Source organism: Lithobates pipiens, unplaced genomic scaffold (genome assembly GCF_037356315.1).
Source record: "Lithobates pipiens isolate NorthernLeopardFrog02 unplaced genomic scaffold, aLitPip1_a1.2 Scaffold_19, whole genome shotgun sequence".
Lineage (NCBI taxonomy): Eukaryota > Metazoa > Chordata > Amphibia > Anura > Ranidae > Lithobates > Lithobates pipiens.
Window position 1 is genome coordinate 541,536,848 of NW_027507764.1, and position 23,281 is coordinate 541,560,128.

The 23,281-nt window shown below is 41.1% G+C and overlaps 1 protein-coding gene across 3 annotated transcripts in view; it reads right to left on the bottom strand.

The window, feature by feature from the left end:
- Positions 1-23,281, bottom strand: part of TRPS1 (transcriptional repressor GATA binding 1) — a 399,923-nt gene that overhangs the window by 270,521 nt on the left and 106,121 nt on the right. For all 3 annotated transcript variants that reach the window (XM_077493239.1, XM_077493238.1, XM_077493240.1), the window contains one exon: positions 18,700-19,607. In XM_077493239.1, coding sequence (XP_077349365.1) covers positions 18,700-19,605 — 906 coding nt within the window. In that variant the 5' untranslated portion in view covers positions 19,606-19,607. The remainder of the gene's footprint in view (positions 1-18,699; positions 19,608-23,281) is intronic.

Below are 23,281 nucleotides of genomic sequence, written 5' to 3' on the forward strand. Positions count from 1 at the left end.
CAGTGGGGCCTGGGCTGAAGATACAATACAGGCCAACTTCATCAATTCAGTCTACTACCAGGTACGTGACACAATTTTTTTTTTCCTTCCACCCAGCTGGGCTGAACGAAAAAAAAAAAACCTGAAGAGCTCAGGAGGAGCCACTGTACTAACTAGGCAACGTTAGTACAGCGGTCTCCCTAGCTGAACTTTTGTTTTCTGATAGGGGAAGGGCCTCCTAGCCAGAACACACCGGTCAGCACTCTCAGTCATTGGCTGAGAGTGCTCATTGGATGCCGATCGGTCATGTCCCTTCAACAGAAGACGGCTTCTGTCAGACCGGCTGCTGTACACACAGGCCGAATGCTGCCGATATTTGGCTCGTGTGTACGGCCCTTAAGGCCACCTCATAGAAGAAAGAAGTACTGCTGGGGAAAAGTTTCTGAAATGAAGATGAATTTTGCAGCAACAAGCTGCTTTTTTTTTTTGTTTGTTTTTTTTAATCTTTTAATTGGCTATTCATTTATTCCTAATTTTTTTTGTCTGGTGTTTTAATTTAATTACTGACGTTAAGGTATGCTTTGATAGCGGATGACCACTGATATGACCCAGAGCACAAGTAACTTTGTTTTTAGTATAGCTTACAACTGCTGCAGATTGGCAATTGATAAGCAAAAACAAAAAAAATAAAATAAAAATAAAAATAAACCTTAAGCCGCAATTTAATGGAAGCGGTGCTCGTTAGAGTAAAGCAAGGCTGCAAATGAACAGAAGCTGGGATCTCAAACACAAATCAGAAATCAGCTCTTGGTGCCGTAACATATTAAATGAGACCACAAAGTGAAGAATCGTAGCCGGCAGCACGGTATAATACAATGTAGATCAGAAATTAACAAGGAACGATAGATGATGGCAGTCATATGTTTTGCATGAAGGGGCCCCAGCTATTAGGTCACTTATTACAGTTAACGTTCCACAAGCCGCGTTGTCTATTAGATAAAGCAGCCAGCTATATAAACTAAGCCTATCTTCACTCGCTTTGATTTTCACTGAGGTTTAGCTTATGAATTCTAAATACAGTGTAGTGATAAAACACATAGTATGTACCACCCAAGGAGAACTCTACATTAGGAAAAAAAACATGCAATGGGAGTTATGCAGAGATCGTTCTAGAGATTTATTGCAGGTCAGAAATTGGAATGTCAACCATCAGTCCATCTGACAATGTCAACTAACCACCGAAATGTCACACCGGGTTCTTAATGATACAATCAGTTCACTGTTTCTATAGCATAATGTGCAATCTACAGTATTTTCTATATTTAGAACAGAGGCAAAGTGGAAAGTGACAATGTCCCTGCAAAGGGCATCCCTCAACCCCTCTAAACTTCCCGTATCTGTGCTCCCTTGCAGTTCCTTGTTCCTCTGCCGGTGGTGCTACAATCTGTGGTGACATCACTCCCCGGTCATGTGACAGTGCTTGGGCCAAACAAATGGCTGCTAAATACGGGCACATCATATACTTCTCCAGCTCCAGAAAGACTGTTGGGTTAGTGTAAGCTGCCTTGACAGCTTTCATTTCAATATAATATAATATAAGCCACTTTACCAGGTATGGGCAACATGATGGCTTATATTGAAATGAAACCTGTCAAGGCAGCTTAGACTAACCCAACTGTTTCTGTGGTCACAGGCCAACCTGTACCCTCCTACGTTCCCTGAAATCAGCCAAGGGATAGGAGTTCGCTTTTTCTCCACTGCAGTCCACCATCCAAATAATGGACTGCACCACGAAGACGTTCAACTCCAGCCAAAGTTTACTGCATTGACAGCACACTGCTCAATCCCACCCAAAGATATGTCCCCAGCATGTTTCACCTACTGCAGGGCTTAATCATGCGGTTGTTTATTGTTAGAGCCTAGGTCGCCCAATATCAGCAGAGGTGATCATTCCTGGAGAAAGCCGTATTGCACAAAGAAACATTCCTTCCTGCCTTTTTTTGGCCAAGCTTTTTTAGTCAAGCTTCCAGCTTGGCAGCCACAAGTTTAATAAGGTTTATGAAGGTTGAGGGCTCAAAAAGGTGGGCGCCTAAGGCCACAGCACTCTGAATGCGCCTGATCTCTGTTAATCTCAGAGGCTAAGAAGGGGTGGGGCCTGGTTAATACTTTGATGGGAGACCACTTGGGAACACCAGGTGCTGTAGGCTTTTTGGATTTTCTTGACTTTTTTTTAGCCAAGGTGCCAGCATGGCAGCCCCAAGTTCAAGTTGACACTAAAGGTGTCTTAACACGTTTACATTCTAGAAAGTTGAAAAGCAATGGCGGGTGGTAGGAAAGCAAGGTTGGTTAGAAATAAACTGGCATACACTAGTGAGTGCTGAGGTCACATTTGTTCTTAAAGGGAATTTCTAGTTTTTTTATTTCTTTATTACGGTCAAGACTATAAATATATATATATATATATATATATATATATAATGAACTTAAATGATTTTAGCAAATGAATGCAATGTAACAAAGAGTGAAAAACGTAAGGGGTTCTGAATACTTTCCGCCCCCCCCCCACTATATATATATATATATTATACATACATACACAATATTGTCAAAAGTATTGTGACACCTGTCTTTACACGCACCTGAACTTTAATGGCATCCCAGTCTTAGTCCGTAGGGTTCAATATTGAGTTGGCCCACACTTTGCTGCTATAACAGCTTCAACTCTTCTGGGAAGGCTGTCCACAAGGTTTAGGAGTGTGTCTAAGGCCGCGTACACACGGGCGGACTGTCTGTTCAACTTAGTCCGCTGAAACGTGTTTCAGCTGACAATCCGCTCGTGTGTGGGCTTCAGCGGACTTTTTCAGCGGACAGTCTGGCGGACTAAGTCTTTCGGAATTTCCGTAATACAGTCCGTCCAAACTTGGTTTCAGCGGACAGTCCGCTCGTGAGTAGGCAAGTTGGACGGACTAAGTATGGCGCATGCTCAGAAAGGATTTACACGGCCGAAGGTTGCATTGCAGTGTATTGGACGTCGTATTTCTAGTCCCGTCGTACGTGCTGTACACGTCATCGCGCAAGCTTTCAGCGGACTGTCTGTTCATCGTGTGTGGTCAAGTCCGTTCATTCAAAAGTAGGACGGACTGTCTGTCGGATTGTCTGACGAACTTAGTTGGGCAGACAATCCGCCCGTGTGTACGCTGCCTAAGGGAGTCTTTGACCATTCTTCCAGAAGCACATTTGTGAGGTCAGGCACTGATGTGGACGAGAGTGCCTGGCTCGCAATTTCCACTCAAATTAATCCTAAAGGTGTTCTATTGGGTTGAGGTTAGAGCTCTGTGCAGGGCAGTCAAGTTCCTCCACCCCAAGTTCATGTTCATATAAAGGCAGGTGTCCCAATACTTTTGGTAATATAGTGTATATATAATATAAACACGTACATGTATATGAATATATATATATATATATATATATATATATATATATATATATATATATATATATATTTTTTTTTTTTAAGATATTTGTTTAATAAAAGCTGCAGATTTTGAGAAACTTGTTTAGCATGTTAAAAGTTTATATGAGATTTTAGTGGTTGGGTTTTACTTATTTCCTGTACAGCAGGTGTATCTGCTAATAAATATATGTGCATTTCACAGCATCGAGCAGAAGTGACAGAAAATCCAGGTTTTCAATGTTTATCCTTCAAACAGAGGTGTACGCCATAAGGCGACCTGTGGCCTTACGTAACATAAGCGTAGACTTGAACAATAAAGATATTGTATGTGCACCATGTTTCTGTAATAGTCCCACAATCATTTAAGGTTATAACCCACTTAAATTTCCAGATTGTTTAATTAATGATCCTGCCATGCATTTTTGCATAGTCCTGCAAACAGGAACCAGACATTCAACCCTTGTTTAAAAAAAAAAAAAAAAAAAGGGTTATCTTTCAAAATGCAGTTAGAGATTTAATTTCTAATTTACCAGTTGAAAATACAAATAAACAAACGTGGAGAACAAAGATACCATCAGAATGTGGAAGAATCAAATAAATTACTTTTGCGGTAGTAGATTTAAGCCCCAAACTTTTAAAATAAATTAGGTAGGTACAGTATTAAATTAACAAAAACATTTATTTTATTAAATGTAAAAAAGTTCCTGTGTGATCACAGGAAAGAAAAAATAAAATAAAAACTCGCAGAAAACTAATCTGCCTGATTGAATGATTTAATCAGATGTAATTACAAAAAGTCCAACATATCCCCTAAAAATAATTGAAATGCAACATATTGAAGCAATTTTTATTAAGTCTTCCCAGGCTTTCCAGATCTCCTTTAATTAGCTTAAATACTAAAAAGCAATGAAACGGGGCTGTGTGGTCTTGGAAAAAGAAATAGCAATGGGAAAATTAAAAACCAAGTATTTTTTTTTTATTAAACAAAAAAAAAAACTGTGTGTAAAAAGTTAATAATCTTTAAAAATATGTTTAATTTTCAACACATTTGTTTTAGGGGTGGGGGGAGACTAATGTTTGACACATTTAAAAAAAAAAAATCCGTCCAATATAGAAAGTTTAGTAGGGGATTTTTATTTTCTATTTTTGTTGAAAAATAATCCGTGTAAAAATGTATTAAAGCTAAAACTTTTTTTGATATATTTTTAAACAGAGTTAGCAACCCTGACTATGTTTTTTTTTTTTTTTTGCTGTTTGTGTCCCTTCATCACAGAGATTAATTCTCAATGAAAGTGAAAGAAAATACAACATTTTGAGCTGTCACTGGACTGGAGGGGAAAGCTTACAATTGGGACACTTGTTTAGATGATAGAAGTTTAAGAGAGGATTCCCTCATTTTGGAGACATGTCCTTTCACTTCCTGAGTACAGGGCAGGAAATTTAGGGAACAATCCCTGGTGAGACTCAAAAAACAAAAAAAAACAAAAAAAAAAATGTGAGAGGAGCTACCATAAATAATAATAAAAAAATAAAAATAAAAACATTTTGGGCTTTACATACACTTTAAAAGATAATGAGGGTTTGAAGCTGGACTCGGGACAAATCTAAATACAAATTTTAAATACACATTTATGAACTGTTTTACTTGACCAAGAATTTGTAATTCTGCCCAGCTCTCTACATATCCAGGTTCTGGACCTCTTTGCAGACACCCTATTACAAGAAAGTTGATGTCAGGACACATTTAGGTATTCAGGCTAGTTCCAAAAAATGTGTAGTGATTTTTCTAATTCAAGCATGCTGTATTTCATTTGTATGACATATATATATACTTTTCGCCACTTGTATATACTATAGATATATCTATCTATCTATCTATATATATATATATATATATATATATATATATATATATATATATATATATATATAGGCATATCCCACTTTTAAGTACACAATGGAGTTTATTTACTAAAGCTGAAAAGTGCAAAATCAGGCTAATTTCTGCATAGAACCCAATGAGCTTCTAACCTTCAATTAAGCTTTGGTGATAAAACCTGGAAGCTCATTGGTTTCTATGTAGAAGTGAGCCTGATTTTGTACTTTCCAGCTTTAGTAAATAAACCCCATTGTGTACTTAAAAGTGGGGTATGCTTGTAGATATATCTATATATAGATATATAAATATCCAGTATACATTGTTCAGGTTTAATCACAAGTGACGGAAAGTCATATTGCTGGACCCTTTCTTTATTTTTTAATTTTTTTTAAAGATGCATTTGTTCTATAAAAAATGGTGCTAAAACAGTGGTGGTTGAAGTTCATCTATAGCTTTTTTTTGAAAGTGAGTGAGTTTTGAATAGTGTAAGGAAAAGTTAGTGTCCTTAAACCTCATCAAAAACTGTCAATGCATAAGGAGACTGATCGAGTCCATATTTTTCTTATTTTATTTTTTCTTGTTAATTTCCAATCTGAAACTCAATAAAAATCTTTTAAAAATTACTATATATTACAGTGGGGGTTATTTACTAAAGGCAAATCCATTTGCACTTAAAGAGGAAGTAAACCCTGATGGATTTACTTCCTTTTTCATTCCCTGCAAAGGTAAAGCATAATGGACTACTATGCATCGCATAGTAGTCCATTATGTGTCACTTACCTGACACAGGAGCCAGCGAAGTCACCGCTGTCCCCTGTAGTCCGGAGCATCCATCTTCTCGGTGGGTCTTGCTGCTCCGCCGCTGTCATTCGGCGAAGCCGCGATGATGTCACTCCCGCGCATGCGCACAGGAGCCGCCACTCGCAGCATATCGCCGCTGACCGTGGCACGCTAAGTGCGCCTGTGCGCTGCTGTCTACGGCGCATGCGCCGTAGACAGCGGTGCCTGTCTTTCCGCAAATATCTCCTAAACCATGTAGGTTTAGGAGATATTTCTTGGACCTACAGGTGAGCCTTAATCTAGGCTTACCTGTAGGTCAAAGTGTGTTGTAAGGGTTTACAACCACTTTAAAGTGCACTTTGAAGTGCAGTCGCTCTAAATCTAAGGGGTGGATCTGAAATAAGTGGAAGCTCTGCTGATTTTATCAGCCAATCATGTGCAAGCTAAAATGCTGTTTTTTTATTTTCCTCTCATGCCCCCCTCGGATCTACAGTGATCTTATATAAAAAAAAAAAACTTTTAATTGAGATCTTTATTAGGTCTATCACAGTTCAGTGTGTAGCCAGTGATATGCTCTCAAATAACCTGATGTCCACAAGTGCCTCGGCCGTCTGGGACTCTCCCTCCTGATTGGCTGAGACCCAGCAGTGGCACCATTGGCTCCCACTGCTGTCAATCAAAGTCAGTTAGCCAAACAGGAGAGAGAGGAGGTGGGGCCGAATTGGGGCTCTGTGTCTGAATGGACACAAGGAGCTGTGACTCAGCTCAGGTGCCCCCATAACAAGTTGCTTGCTGTGGGGGCACTCAACAGGAGGCAGGGGCCAGGACAGCCCAAGTGCGACCCAAGAAGCGGAGGATCTGGGTTGCTCTGTGCTAAACCACTGCACAGAGCAGGTACATGTTTGGTATTTTTATAGAAAAAAAACAAGACTTTACAGTCACTTTAATCATTGCTGTTCTGACGTCACATGACTTTTTCTAGGTCTTCCCTGTCCTCCGGGAAAGTTCTGAGGGAGGAGTTTCTAGTGCTCTGCTGATGTATGAATCTGTGTCTGCACAGTGCTGATTGGTGCTGTGCTGATCACATGACATAAAAATGCTTTCAGAGCAAAGAATTAAAACAAATAATTAACAGCAACAAAGTGTTTTAAAGCTTTGTACACATCTATATTTCAAAGCAAATGTTTATAATTTTTTTTTGCAATAACTTGCTGTAGGAAGAGCTTATAATGATTGACAATAGCTTTTACGTTGTGGACACTGTAAAGATATCTGGAAGAGGTTCTGTCAATCACAGGCTGTGTTACGCCCCTCCACTGTGTGTGTGTGTTGAGACTAACAGGGAGGTGAAGCCTCCATCAATCACCATCTTGTATCCCATCCTCATAGTGTCTAGCAAAATGAGGACTTGGAGAAGGAGGAGGGAGGGAGAGTGTCATTTACCACTGTGCATTTATGTATGCAGCCTATTGCATTAGGGTGTGCGCCCCAAAACTACAACCCCCCCCCAAAATATACAATTTCAAATTTCCCTTTATTGTGGGCAAAGGCAGCCCAAAGAAATGGCTCAGTCATTCTCAAGCTCAGTCCTCATTACCCCCAACGGGCCATGTTTTCAGGTTTTCCTTTAGTTTGTACAGCTGCTTTAAATCAGTATCAATGACATAGTATTGATAAGAGCTATTTTATCTATCTTATCTTTTTGGCTGTCCCATATTTTTATGCAACATCTGCTGTTTTATCCTTAGATTCTAGACTTTGTTTTCTCTATTCCAGAGCATCTCCAACTGTTATCTCCTCCAATGTGCCTTAAGAAGGGATTCATCTTGAAATTCCTGAAACACGTCGGGCTATAGGAGAAGTTTTTTTTCTCATACTATATGTATAATATTTGCTGTTTTATGTACGGTGTTGTTTTACACCATTGTTTTTTACAATAATAAATGTTTTCATGATTCAAAATACTGTGTTTTCAAAAGTTTGCCCTAAAAGTCCCATAGTACGGGGGGGGTACTTTCGCTTTGTAACTATTTTATCTAAGGGAGGTTCCCAAAACATTTCCCGTTGCGGGTACATGAGGACTGAGGTTGAGAACCACTTGGGGGGGATTTCTCTTTGTAACTATTTTATCTAAGGGAGGTTCCCAAAACATTTCCCGTTGCGGGTACATGAGGTCTGAGGTTGAGAACCACTGGTTTAGTTTAACCCAGTGGTTATTTTGGTTTTGTGCTGACCTAGGCAAGTCTAAAATCGGGCGACCCCCCCCCCCCACCCCCATATAAATTTGTCCCACCTCAGCCATGGTATACCCCTCTTGTGTCTAATTTTAAAGCTGCAGCCCTTCATAATGAACAGCTGTGGCTTCCTCATTCCCTGAGACATGATTAGTCCAAATGCCATAAATAGAATTACTGCCCATGATCTGACATTCGCGTGATAATTCACATGTGGGGAGATCACTGTTTGCATGCATGCGGGAACGACATGCGCGTTCGCCTGTGTACACGAGCACAAGAGGACAGGGCACTTTAAAAAAAATTAATTATTCCTTTATTTAATTTTTTTATTTTCACACTGTTGCTTTAATTTTTTTTTTATTGCTGTCACAAGTAATGTAAACATCCTCGTGACAGTAACAGATATGTGACAGGTACTCTTTATAGAGTGATCTGGGGTCTATAAGTCCCCAAATCCCTCCTCTGCACTTAAAAGCATTCAAAACACCAAGATCGACATTTTTGAATGGTTTAGAGTCTTAAAAACTGGCGCTGATGGTTTCCAAGTAAACTGGAAGTTTACTTCCAGAGAGCAGTGAAAGGTGGTGGGAGGGCTCTTCCCCTACCGCTGCTTGTAATAGCAATCAAGCGGCTAGTAAGCCGTTCAGATAGCTATTACAAAAGAGTTGACCGCTGGCTCTAAAAAACAATACTGGGGTGATGCCTGCAGCTGCAAGAATCATCCAGGTATAATCACCAAAAGGACAGGAAGCAGGTAAGAGCTGCATCTGCCCTTCTGCCTGGGGGACAGCGGCACCCCCTGAAAAGATGACGCCCAAACCAAGCGCCTTGTTTGCTTTGCAGTAGATACACCCCTGACTGTGACACCTTAAAGTATTTCTGGCTGCCTAACATCTCTACACCCCCCCCCCCCCCAAAAAAACTAACCAGATATATATTGGACAAATAGAAGGTAATAATCAATAATGCAGTTACAGTCCTAATAAATCAAATGCCAACTTGTCCAATAGGGTCAATGCATAGAGCAATGACAATATGCAAATTTCAATAACCCAAAGCAACCAGTTTTGTCATCGGTTTACAGCAACTAGAATAAATTTCAGATAACTGTAGCTTAGTTTTCATGGGTTACTGCACATTTCATACTACATTCTAAAAAGTCGGAAAAAAAGCACAGCACTGAATTACATTTTCTTAATCAGGTAAAAAAATTCTTCAGCACTCGCTGACCGAAGCAGCCTGTCCCGGGCAAGACAAACATAATTTAGCCACAGGAATTATTGAGCTTTTTCTGACTAGTCTTCCAGCATGCATAATTCATGTTTCATAAGCCACGATATGCAAGGATTAATCTTAACGTACAAGGTCACATAATGTAATAATTTTATATTGGCGTAATGGATAAAGAATATTTAAACTGTGAATGATACTTTTGATCTCGTGCGTGCACTCCCGTCCTGTGGTTTGCACTGATTACAGCTAAGGTTAAGCAATGGGTCCCAGCTTGTGAACACTGGTGGACACGGACGTTGCAACCAAATTTGATTCTAGGGTCTAAGAGTAGTCCTTCTTGTACTTATTTTCTCTGTACCCCATAGGCAGTAATAATGCATAACCCAACATGCACCGGGAATATCTACAATGGGGTCATGGACAGCAATAGGGCAACTTTTTTCCATAGCGTGACAGAGGGTTGGAACCCTAAACAATTAAAAACAAAACAAGCAACACCCCAGAAAAAAATTGATTAATACAAAAGGAAAATGTTTCAATACAATAGAGAAGCCTTTCTCAACCTTTTCAACATAGAGGAACCATTTAAATATCTTCTCAGTCTCAAGGAACCCCTGCTAAAAATTTCTATATCTACAACTTATGATACATTGTGTTGGTCAGTGGGGAGAATGTTCCTTACAATGGTGGCCATTAGGAAGAATGACCCCCTTATAGATAGCTAAAAAGACCAATGGTGTCAGTGGAAACTTATCTTTGAGGCAGATACTGTTCATTGCTCAAGGAACCTCTAGCAACCTCTAGAGGAACCCTAGTTGAGAAACCCTGATATAGAGGAACACGATTCATGGGATACCAAAATAGTAATCTGGAAGTAGATGTTTCAGGAAAACAGATGAGAGCGGGTCTCCATTAGTGCCCAGGGTTCCTTATTTTCCTTTCCCTTGCCATTGACAAGGTTAGGAACTCCCAACCACATCCAAAAATCAACCTGATGCCCACCTTTTCTTTCAGCCTTTTCTTTTTGCAAATGCATGTTTTGATTTTGTTTTTAAAGTATGCTTGCACAATATGGCAAAAATACTTCAGTTTTGCACTCTCCCTCTCCAACTCTACTGCTGCCCCTGCCATCTCAGATTCCTCTTCCATACCCCGTACCTTTCTTCTTCAGCCACTGGATGGCCAGTGATGTTGCAACCTCAGTGCTTGCCTGATGGAGTAGCATTATCATGGCACCAGTTAGGTGTAGGTAGCACATAGATTACTCGATTTTCTTTCTTACTACCACAGGTAGAAAGAAAAGAAAATAATTTGATTCCCTCATCAACACAGTCAGGGTTGATGGGGGGATGCCTATCGCAGTGCTATTGTGTTCTGCCGGTGGAGGGGCAAAGGGGAGCCTTCCTGGCGGTCAGAATACAATAGCCACTACCAGTAATTGAATGTAAAAAATCAGACAGGCTGGTTGTACTCAAGTCAGTCCTCAAACAGAAGGTGGAGGAGTGCAAGGTCTCTAACATCCACCAGCTCTGTGATGTCATCATGGAGGAGTGGAAGAGGACTCCAGTGGCATCCTGTGAAGCTCTGGTGAACTCAATGTTCAAGAGGGTTAAGCAGTGCTGGAAAAGAATGATGGCCACACAAAATATTGACACTTTGGGCCCAAGTTAGACATTTTCACTTAGGGGTGTACTCACTTATGTTGCCAGCGGTTTAGACATTAATGGTTGTGTGTTGAGTTATTTTGAGGGGACAGCAAATTTACACTTATACAAGCTGTACACTCACTACTTTACATTGTAGCAAAGTGTCATTTCTTCAGTGTTGTCACATGAAAAGATACAATAAAATATTTACAAAAATGTGAGGGGTGTACTTACTTTTGTGAGATACTGTATGTGTTGCAGGCAGTGTACATACAAACAATTTGCTGGATACAAGAGAAAGTATTTTTGGCTGAAGAAATGTACAGAATCTACTTTACCCAAAAAAAAAAAAAATGCTTACTAGCAATTTTTTTAAAGCCTAAGGCCGCGTACACACGGGCGGACTGTTCGCCCAACTTTGTCCGTCCAACAGTTTCGGCAAACAGTCCGCTCAAAATTAGCATGGACGGACATGGCCACACACGACGAACGAACAGTTTGCTGAAACCGTGCGCGATGACGTGAACGGCACGTACGACGGGACGAAAAATACGACGTCCTATACACTGCATTATAACTTTCGGCGTGAAAATCCTTTCTGAGCATGCGCGCAACTTTGTTTGACGAACAAGCCTACACACGAGCGGACTGTTCGCTGAAACAAGGTTTCAGCGGACAGTTTTACGGAATTTCCGAAAAACCTTGTTCGTCAAACTGTCCGCTGAAACTGTCCGCTGAAAGCCCACACACGAGCGGACTGTCCGCCCAAACACTGTTCAGCGGACAAAGTTGGGCGAACAGTCCGCCCGTGTGTACGCGGCCTTAGCATAGCTAAAATAGAAAAACTGAAACCTCAGCACAAGGGATATAACTTGGTCAGTAGGATGTGTCCAGTATGTTGATTCCTCTTCTTCTAATAGAAATCGTCTTCTGTTGATGACCATTCCACCCCTGCCACCATAATCTCTCATTGAGGTGTTAATTAATACAAGTAAGGGTCGTTGAATGGAGGAGGTGGGGCTATCAATCATCCGCCCGCCCTCCATTCTTAAATTGTGCTTCATTCATAGAAGTTGTAGTACGAATCCTGGGAATGAAGCAGTTGGGTGGAAAAGGTGGGCATAGTAAGTCACTGATAAGAGTCATTGATAGCTATCTCCCCCCCCCCCCCCCCCCCAGAAGATCAGAGCAGAGGTGGGGGCATGAACAGAGGAAGATTTATACTAACAGAAGAGGAAACAGCACAAGAAACACATCCTACTGACTGTAAATGTTCTTTGTGCTGATTTTTCTTTTTTTTTATTAGCTACACCTGTGCTAGATTCACACATTTGTATGTTAGGATCGTGTGTGCTTTAGCGGATTCATTTTAATGGCTCTTCTGTGCATTTACCAATGCATGCATTTTTTATTGTGCGCGCCAAACTGCATGGTGCCGCAGCACCATGCTGTTTGGTGCATTCTTGGAAAAGAGTCAGGGACTATTTTTTCCAAGTCTCTTGGGCATAGGGAAGCCCTTATAGATGAATGGGCTTCCCTACACACGATGTGCAGGAAAACATGTGGAGACCCACGTGCTCAGACTTGTTGGGTGTGAGCCTAGCCTAGGCTTTAACTTCAGATCTGCTTTCATGCACTTTGCTGGATACTGGAACTTCCGTCAGGTTTTTTTTTTTATTGCGGTCTCTATCTCAGCTAGTAAGATTCTACCTCACTTCCTGTCCTGCAGTCTGTGGTCAGCGGGACAGGAAGTGATGGGAAATCTCCCCAACAGATACAAACACAGTAACAAAAACTAGACAAAAGAGCTCGCTCGACTGAAAACAAGTTTTGTCTAAAACTATGCGGTAAAAATTAGCATTTTTCCAACGCACAAGACACCGATGAAATGGACATCTGAACATTTGGTTGGATTAGTTCTTTAGCTGGATGCAATCATCCAGTCTAAATGACACCTACGTATACTCTCTGGACACAGATGTCTGACTCAGACTAATAACTTATCTGGTGTCCAGCCGAGGAGTATTTTTGCCTGCTGAATATTCCAGCTGGTAGATCAGCAGGAGGTACAGTTTAAATAGCCTGGCTTTACATTTAGTTTAATTATAGCTTAAAGGTTTTATTCTATAGGAGTCCCAACATAAGTGCAGTAATCATTTTTTCACGGCAGTGTCTGCAGTTCTTTACTTCCAAATAGCACTTAAAATTATTTAGATTAAGAAAAATAAGTTAAAAAAAAAGTTCCCATGTGCATGGTCCACCTGAAAGGTCCTTCCTGTTTCAGCACTGGTTCTTTCCAGCTTTTATGCTATATAACGGGATCAGTCTGAAGGGTGAAACAAATGTCTTCCAGTGCTACTTCTATGTATTAGTTGAAGTTTAGCATCTAGAACCTATGTTGTTGGAGTGATGGTGAACCCACATTCCAATATGATGAATGGAACAGCCTCAGCCTTCCTAATAGCTGGGAATACAGGTGCATGCCACTGCGCCCAGAAAATACACCTAGGTGCCCTAATTTAGAATGACTGCATTAGTTATAAAGTCTTTAATTTGCATTTTTTGGTTACTTTGTTTTATAGGAAGTGCACGTAATCTGATATTAACATATGTACTATTCAAAAAAATAGAGACCTGCATAACAACTTAAAATGGAATTCCAGGCTCTAACTAAGCCTAAAACTGTTCCCACCTCCCTTATAACATCTATGTTAGAAAGAAGATTCTTATTCTTATCTATTCTCAGGGTGTTCTGGTCTGGTCATGTTATCTCCCCAACAGGGAAGAGGAGAGAGCGCCAACAATGGATGCAATGCCAATTCAGTGACATCAACAATAGGTTTACTAAGGGGGATCCGTTGTCAGCTGTCCCTCCTCTGAAGCCGGGTACTGGGAGTTGATAACTTGACCAGACAGGAGTACCTGAGCACCTTATACTTACCTGAGAATAGATAAGTATAAGCATTTTCCGTCCACAGGTTAGTTAAAATAGGTGTTAGAGGGGGGGGGGGGGGGGAGTTGTTTTAAGCTAGGTTAGTCAGAGCCTGAAATTCCCCTTTAAAGCGGTTGTAAAGTCTGCTTCGTGACTTGTACATTCAGGTAAGGCTTACCTGTAGGTAGAGTCACTATCTCCTAAATGTGTACCATTTAGGAGATATTCTCATTTGTAGAGGTCAGTAACATCACCGGCGCATGAGCACAGCGCTCTCAGGGGACGGCATACTGGAGTCCATTGAGAGCGCTGTGCTGCGACCGTGACTTCTGTGCCTCGTCATTACAGCTCAGCCACTCAAACGGCCAGAGCTCACCAACACAGAAGGAAGACCGGGTGAAGTTAGAAGCTCCAACAATAGTGTACATTATGATTTAAACCACCTGGGAGCCCTTTTTTTTTTTAGTTTTGAAGTTTGCTACCGCTTTAAGTAAAAAAATCCTCCTTTGCTGCTTCCATCAACAAAATTGCCATGTGAATGAAATCTAACAGTGGGGTATTCCTTTAATCTGCCTCCTAAATCTGAATCTGGTCATTTTTGTTTGAGTTAAGTAACACTGCTGGCAAAATACGAAGCCTATCCAAACTGCCTTCTGCATTCATACAAGTGGTTGAATACTCTTAAAAAACAATTGGCATCCTCTAGAAACACTCAATACATAAAAGCATTAGTACAGCAAGCATGGGAGGGAGAAAAGTCATGAAGCTTTGAGCATATCACTAATAATAATCATTCACAAAGGATTATCAGATTACTAGCAGTACACATGCATTAAGCAGTATTTTCACCTATTATGTGTGAAATTAACTCAGGAACTATTATGCTGCAGCTTAGGAAACATGCTGCTTTGTATGTTGTGAAGAAGTACACATCTCAGCGTGTGCTGCTTAACCAAGAACATTAGAAGAATTGCATATGGTATGTTGAGACTCTACGGAGAGGAAGCTCCTGAAGAGGACTAACAACTGTCCAAAGTTAGCGTCAATGTGATGGTCGGAATTTCCTCTTCTGTCAAATGTCTTCACTCAGTCCACCCCTTCCCTTCAACAAACATATTAACTGATTTCCAGGATACAAGGATAACATTCTCAAATTTTGTAGGTCTGCTCAATGTACAGAAAATAGAGAATAGATGTTTCAAAGGCAAGTCCACCCAAGTCTACAGCTACTGATACTGCTGGTAGGTTCAGTAGATCTGAATCAGTTTTAAAGGGTTAGCTTCAGAAAAAATAAAAAATTGAACCAACACCATAAACCCTCTCCACCTCCTCCCTGGTCACCGCTGTACTTACCTCCCTGGGTGCTGAGCTGTCAGTGACCACGCAGCCTGTGTAGCGTTCCAAGGATTTGAAATCCCTGCTCTTCTTCCTCTACTCTCTGCAGCACTTCTGGGACAGATTAGAGCGATGCTCTGTGCCAACGCTGACCAATCAGAATCGCTCTGATCCATCCCAGAAACTCTGAACAGAAAAGAGGTAGAAGAGCAGGGATTTCAAATCCCCGGACTGCTACGCAGGCTACATTTGCACTGACAGCTTAGGACCAATGGACCTAGGTTCAGTGGGGATCAGGCGATGGGGAAGATGTAGGGTGTTAGTTCAACTTTTCATTTTTTTCTAATACATTAAGCTTCCCTTGCTTGATTCCACTGCCAACATCCCTGTCAGAAACTGCCTAGTTCTACCTCAAGGTCAATACAATGGATCACTAGAACAACCGCATGCTCCCCTTATAATTTTCCAACCAACATTGCTCATGCTCCTTGACCAGCGTTGACTAGAGCACCGTGCAAAGGGTTTATCAGACCAATGGAGACTGGGACCATTGCGTTCTGTGTAGAAGCAGCAGGCCAGAACAACAGCATGCTGTCAACAGAGAGCAGCTTGAAATATATTATAATAAAACCTGTTAGCCTGCTTGACTGCATTTGAGTTAGAAAAAAATGAAAGCTGTATTAACTTAAAAACAATAATGTAATATATTTTACCTTACCAAGCTTTAGATGTAGTGGCTGCATTATTTTTAGGCTTACCCTTTATTTTCAACTGATGGACCAACCAGGGTGTCTCCAAGGATGGAGACACCTTTGAAAAGCAGCATTGTCAATCTGGGAAGAGGGTAGTATTAGACGTACTAGAAGATGTAGATGGACACGATTTAAAAAATTAAAGCTGAACTCCGTCTAAGCCCTTGTACACACGGTCAGAGATTCCGACAACCAAATCCAGCTTTCGGATCTTGTCCGAAACTGTCGGACAAAGTTGTCGGAAAATCTGATCTTTCAGAACGTGATGACGTAATTTTATTACGATGGGGCTACGTTCACGCTAGTAGCCAATAGCTTTGATGTAGGAATTTGATCTGAGCATGCGTGGCACTTTGTCCGATCGGAATTCTCTACACATGATCGGAGTATGTCCGATCGGAGCAGTTTGTCGGAAAATATTTCCAGCAAGTTGGAAAATTTGGTCCGACGGATATTCCGACGGAAACAGTCCGATGCAGACCACACACAGTCGGAATATCCGACAAAAGGGTCCGATAGGACACATTCCGATGGAATCTCCGACCGTGTGTACAAGGGCTTACACTTTTTTAAGTAATTACAGCAACAGTTTTTTTCCTTTTTGAGATCAAGGTTTCCAATAAATAAATAAAAGATGACCGTTATAAACACCCCTGTCAGTGTTAAATGGTTTGTCTCAACCCTCTAACCTCCACTTTTGCTAGACAGATTGACCTGTTAAAGTATTTTTAAAAATAACAGACATACTGGATGGATCACTAGGTTCAAATAAATGGAAAAAAAGACTAAAAAATGTGACTACTATAGCTATCATATCTAAGAATTGTTAAAGGGTAAGTCCACCCTAACACTAAAATATCTACATCTACAGACATCCACGATCTAAGACTAACCTATCTAGCCCTGTAAAAAATAAATCGCTATGCATACCTTTTCTGAAGCTGCTCTAGTCCAGTCACATGCTGAGCTATCAGTGGCAGCGTTGCTGTGGAAATGGGTGCAGAGGAGACAGCCGTCAACGGAAGCCCCATAGTAAGTCTGTGGGTGACGTCACTTCCCATTAATTTCGCAGCCGTTGTCTGCTGTGTCCTCTGCAGAGCTTCTGCCGCTGGAGACCGGAGCAGCTTCAAAAAAAAGGTATGTATACTGATTTCTTCTTTACAGGGCTAAATAGGTTAGTGTTAGATCGTGGATGTATCGATTTTAGTGTTAGGGTGGACTTCCCCTTTATGCTGCAATATAATAAATGTTTCTCTTTTGGGTTTAATACAGACTTAAGGGTACAATTAGGCTTCAAAGCAAAAGGGGAAGTTCTGCTCTTCCTACTCCCCACTTAAAAGTTTTGCACTTTTTTAAGGAGTAGGTACCTAGTTTTGACAGGCATCCAAGCGGTGGGCTGGATCTGGCTGAGGAAGCATTCACATAAATTGTGGGAAGCTGACTGTGACTCGCTAGGAGTCACAATTTGCTTCTCACAGTAAACATGCCAGAGCCTGGGACGCAAAGACCGTCAAGGAACCCGCCTGGGTGAGGGCTGCGCTGGATCCCTAGAGAGGAGAGTGTCTGTTTATTAAAAGTCAGCAACTACAGCTTTTGTTGACTTTTAGTATTTGGAAACCTGGCTGAAGAACATCTTTAAAGCGGATTTTCACTGCACCACAAACCAAAAGCGCAATTTCATTCATTTTTAATATTCAAACCAATCTCCCCCATCCATCCATGTCTCCATGCTTTATTTTGTTAAGAAATCACTTTGAAATCCCCCCCCCCCCCCCCCCCCAGCATTTCTGGCCATGGCCATCTCAAATAAGGGCAAATGATTCATGTAGCATTTACTTTCTGGAATCCATCTGCCCTTAGCTCAGGCATGCAGGCAGGAGGGTGTGTTTAGCTAAGAAAACCACAGCTCCCTTCCTGAAGACTCCTGGGGTGTATGACATCATTTGCCTAGGCAGGTAAACCAGAAAGTATGATATAGTTTCCTATCTATTTGCTAATGCTAGCAGCATGAGGATTAAAAATAATCAGTGTTGATTGGGAGAGTGAAGTTCCACTTTACGTTAAAGGAATATATTGTAAAGCATATGAGCTGTTTATTATAAGATCCGTCATGATCAGCTAGATAATCTTAATTTGCAAAAGGGACACTAGACATACTATACCTCTTTTATATAATAAGAACAGAAAGCACTAAAAAGAATGGAAAGAAGGGGAACAATACATAGCTGACTTCCTGCACAGTCATCATACCGCTGAATTCTCCTCCCTAATCCACAGAGATAAACATTTCCTTTTTATTGCCCAATTTAGTTTAAAATGGCAACTTATATAGTATTTTTATGTATACAGTTGAGAAGTTTTAATCAGATCTTAAACATAATGTAATTCTTCATTTAACTTTCACAGTCCTTCAAAACAACAAATGTATGGAATGAAAAGATTTACTTGTTGAGCAAAAAAAAAAAAACTAACCTGCACATCGTAGGTTCCATTAAACAAAACGGGCCTTTGAGAGTTCATGTCCTGTAAGACACCTGAAAGCACAGAACGATTCACCTTGTGGAAATCTTTGGATTGGCTGAACTGTACCATATTATGAAGTGCCAAAATTTTGGTGTCGAGTTCGACATCTTGCCTGGTACGGTTGTGTAGGCCAAGATGGTATTTGCGAAAGTGTTTGATCAAGTCTGTGGGATCGTTCCCATAGTATCCATAGCCACAAATGTTGCATTTGAAATCCTGAAGCTCTGGGGACAAAGGTGCAGACTCAGAATTGTCATTGACCAACACAACAGCTTGGGATTTGTTCAGCCCTGAACTCCCATCTAAAGGCACTTGTAGGTTTTCAGAGGCCACCGAGGCTGGACTAGAGTTCTGACAGTCTATTTTAACATTTTGCACCGTGAGGTCTGCAGCCCTTGGTGAAAAGTCATTCTCTTCTCTGGTCTCTGAGATATCTCCAAGTGGAGCAGAGACTAAATCTGCAGTGTCATCACTTTCAGTCTTTAGGGGTGATTTTAAGGGCTCCGAGGCAGCCCTAGGATCTGAAGAGGACAGAGTCAACATATTCCTCTCTGTCACCTCATCGTAGACAATGTTTCTGCCCTTGAGGTGGCTGTAGTTGAGTACACGTCTCTCGTTATTTCCCAAAACCTCACAGTCTTTTTTAAAGCTTGAAGAAGGTTCTTGGTCATGGAAACCTTGATCTTCACTGTTATGTTCCACAGAATTAGCCTGTTCACTATTTTCTTGCATCGGATCAGTGGGAATTTCTGAGTTCCGTAAAAGATCTTCTTGCTCTGGTGCAGCAGACTCAATTATCTGTCCTTCACCTTCGCTTGCAACGTTTCTTAGAGGGGGATTCTTTTTCCGGACCATATCTATGAAAAAGAAATTAAAGATGAAAAATTTAAAGTTACCAAGGCAGATTTGTTTGCAACATTTAAAGAATAACTAAAGGCAGAACTTTCCCACTCCTGGCAGTAAGACATCCCAACCTTGACTGATGCAGACTGGGACGAGGGGATCCAGCAGTATATCTCCCTCATATTAAGGACAAATTTGCCCAACTCAAATGTCTGCATAAGGTGAATTACATCTCTCAACGCCTCTATGTGATATACCCTACACAGCCTGCCCTAAGTGTACGCAAGAGACAGGAACATTCTTGCATGTTGTATGGTCCTGTCCCTTAATTCAGGGCTTCAGGAAAGTAATGGTGGACACACTTGTGCTCCTACAGGGTATATGTGACATGGTGGCTTATACTACCCATAAAAAAACTTTTTGTATTTTACGTGGCTTTTTCTCTCTAAATGCTATTCTCTCTAAATGGACACAACCTGAACCCCCAGCAGTCTCCCAGTGGAAATCAATGATTGACAAGGTCTTGCCCCTATAAGAGCTAACACATATGGGCCGCAAGTGCCTCTAAAAAAAATTGAAAAAATCTGGGCTGAGGCTAGAGCCTTAATACAATAAAATGTTGACGCAGAGTCTATACTATACTATATGGCTGGAGATTTTAACACTGGATGGAGGAGAAGTAAATAAGACTTTGAGATTCTCTCTATAATACTCCCTCCCCCCCATGAGCCTCGGATAGAGTGGAGTGGGATTAGAATCCCTTTTTAGGTTTGTATTGCTACCTCTGTCCTGGTTGGGGAGACTCACCCTCTCTATTTGCCCTGCTTACCGTTATAATCAAAACTGAAAGTAAAAGAAAATTCTAAATTTTGGGTTGTCCTCAGAACAGTAATAGAGGGCAAATCTTCCAATGGGGACATTAGTTCTGGTGACATAGGGGGCCTCAATGGATTCCCCTAATTTACAGAGATTCCCCATTCACTTCCTGATTTGGCTATGGGACAGAAAGCGAAGGGAAAGCTCCCCAGTGGTACATAAATGAAAAAAAATTAAAATAAAAATAACTGACACGCGCTATACTTTTTGAAAGTTAAGGTTACACCTGAACTGCAGTTTGGATCAGGTACAATTGTTCTAAATTTGGATCTCAGCATCAGTCTGACTGGACTATAGGATGTTCAGCCTGGCCACAAGGGGTACTGTCTCTTCTGGCAGGCATGGAACCACAGTCTAGTTGGGTGCTTTAAGTTTACTCTCTTTCGGAGCCTGCTCAGTGGGAGTTTCACTCTTGCTGTGCTTTCTGGGAGAGGGTACTTAAGATGCAGATGTCACGTGGTTTGGGGTTCCGGTCCAGAAGTATGTTCTGACTCCATGGTCCTGATCCTCCTGACCAGCCCCCAGGAAGGCTATGGCCTGGGGTGCGGATCCACCAACCTTGTTGTCTCGGGGCTGGCTAGCCCGAGGCAAGGAAACTAAAGAAGGATTCCGAGGTGGTCCGGTGCCGTCTCCGGTAGTTGGAGAGGCCCAGTAACTTCATAGCTATCCAGGGGAGGACTCTTCAGAAGAAGACCACGTACGGGTTGGCTTCTTAGCAAGAGGCTGGAAGGGCTGAAGTACCTAAGTGAATCCAGTCTCGTGGGTATTGCCAAGCTGGCTGAAAGATCCAGGTATCACACGAGTGTTCCATAAGTGTTAGTTTCCTGCATGTTCTACAACATTGTCTGTGGCAGAGACGTATTCCTGTATGTTCTACAACAACGTCTGTGCCAGAGACTTGTTCCTGAGAAAAGCACCTTGTTGGCTGCTAGGCCTTGTGAGAGAGGAACTATCCAACTTTAAAGAACATCCGGTTGTGAATGGCTATTCTCTGGATTTAGTCAAAGTAAGCAAGTCCTTCATCATTGACTTTGACACTAAGAGTACCTGAACTTCTTTCCTAACCCTCTGATCCTATTTGTTCGTTGTCTACGTTTTGCAAATAAAAATCCCTTTATGTGGATCTGTCGTCAGTCTGAGTTTACTGGGCCATCTACCACGGGAACCCCTAGACACAGATCGAGGAGAAGAAGGTAACGGTAAGCCCAATCAAACCAGCAGCTCCTTCAGGGGTCAGTGCTACATGTGTTAGAATGGCCCAGTCAAAGTCTAAACCAATTAAAAATCTGTGGCAAGACTTGAAAACTGCCGTTCACAGACGCTCGCCATCCAATCTAACAGAGCTTGAGCTATTTTGAAAAGAAGAATGGGCAAAAATGTAACTCTCTAGATGTGCAAAGCTGGTAAAGACATCCCTTGCAGCTGTAATTGCAGCAAAAGAGGGTTCTACAGATTATTGTATAAACATTTTGAAAACCATTTTCCTTGCACTTCCCAATTATGTGGCACTTAACACTGTGTTGGTCTATCACATAAAATCCCCAAAAATACATGTATGTTTTTGGTTGTAACATGACAAAATGTGGAAAATGTCAAGGGGTATGAATACTTTTTCAAGGCACTGCATATTATATATATATATATATATATATATATATATATATATATATATATATATATATATATATATATTACATTTGACATATTTTGTCTTCTTTTAAGTCTTTTCTATTTTTCCATTTTGCCATAAACAGAACATAAATAAAGTGCACTAAGGAAACAAAAAATAACATTTTTACAAAGCAGATAACATAGACAATATTAATGAGATTAAATCAAAAAGATGTACTGTATCCGCATTCTGAGCTTGAAACCACCTGTACATGATCCATTATTTGAATGGAAAAGTTTGGCGGCAGTCTGTTTAGTATTTTTTTTTCTTTTTTCCATTAAAAAAAAGGGATAGGGCTAGGACTAAGAAAGCCTCATAACATTACTGTGCTACTGTTGGAAATATAGATCGGCCAGCAACCGACATCCATCTCTTTCTTCTAATTCAATGAATGTCATCAGGAAGTAGAGGGAGACTTTACACCGGCACTAGGACAATTGTCTGATCAGTTTAAAGCTTGTACTGAATGAATACAGCTAACTGTATTGCCATGCCAGTACATGTCAACTATAAATCATGGATCTATAATAGAGAGGAAACATTCAAAATTCATTGACCTATCTGTAGAAAAAAAAAAAGGCGTTCTGCCAATGTTTTTCTTGATCTAATGTTCATATTTCTTCAAAAACTGGATATATTTAACATGCTGCTTTTTTTTAACATTTTATATGTAATTGAGTAGGCATAAGTACAGACTAAAGAGTATTGAATTCTCCTAAAGGAGAAGTACGGGCAAAACTCGTTTGACTGTACTTCTCCTGTGGATTACAGTAGTGCAGTTCATTCTGCACTCCTGCGACCCATTATCAGCAGACAGGGCTGGGGCAAAATCGTGACAATATGGTCAGGATCCACCCACAGCCCTGGACCGGGACCTGGCTCAGCCTCTCAGCAAACTGCTGAGAGGCTGAGCCAGCCGCTCCCACCCCTTCCACAGCCCAGCGCTCCAGCTACCAGCTCTCTGCTCAGAGTTCTGAGAACCGAGCAATTAGCGGTCTTTGATCGCTCAGTTTGCAGTATTTCGAGCCAACAGGGAACAGATGAGGCGCTGGACCGATGCGGCATCTACCTAGGTAAGTATGATTTAAAAAAAAAAAAGAGTCATACTTCTCGTTTAAGAAAAGTATAAAGACCAAGAAA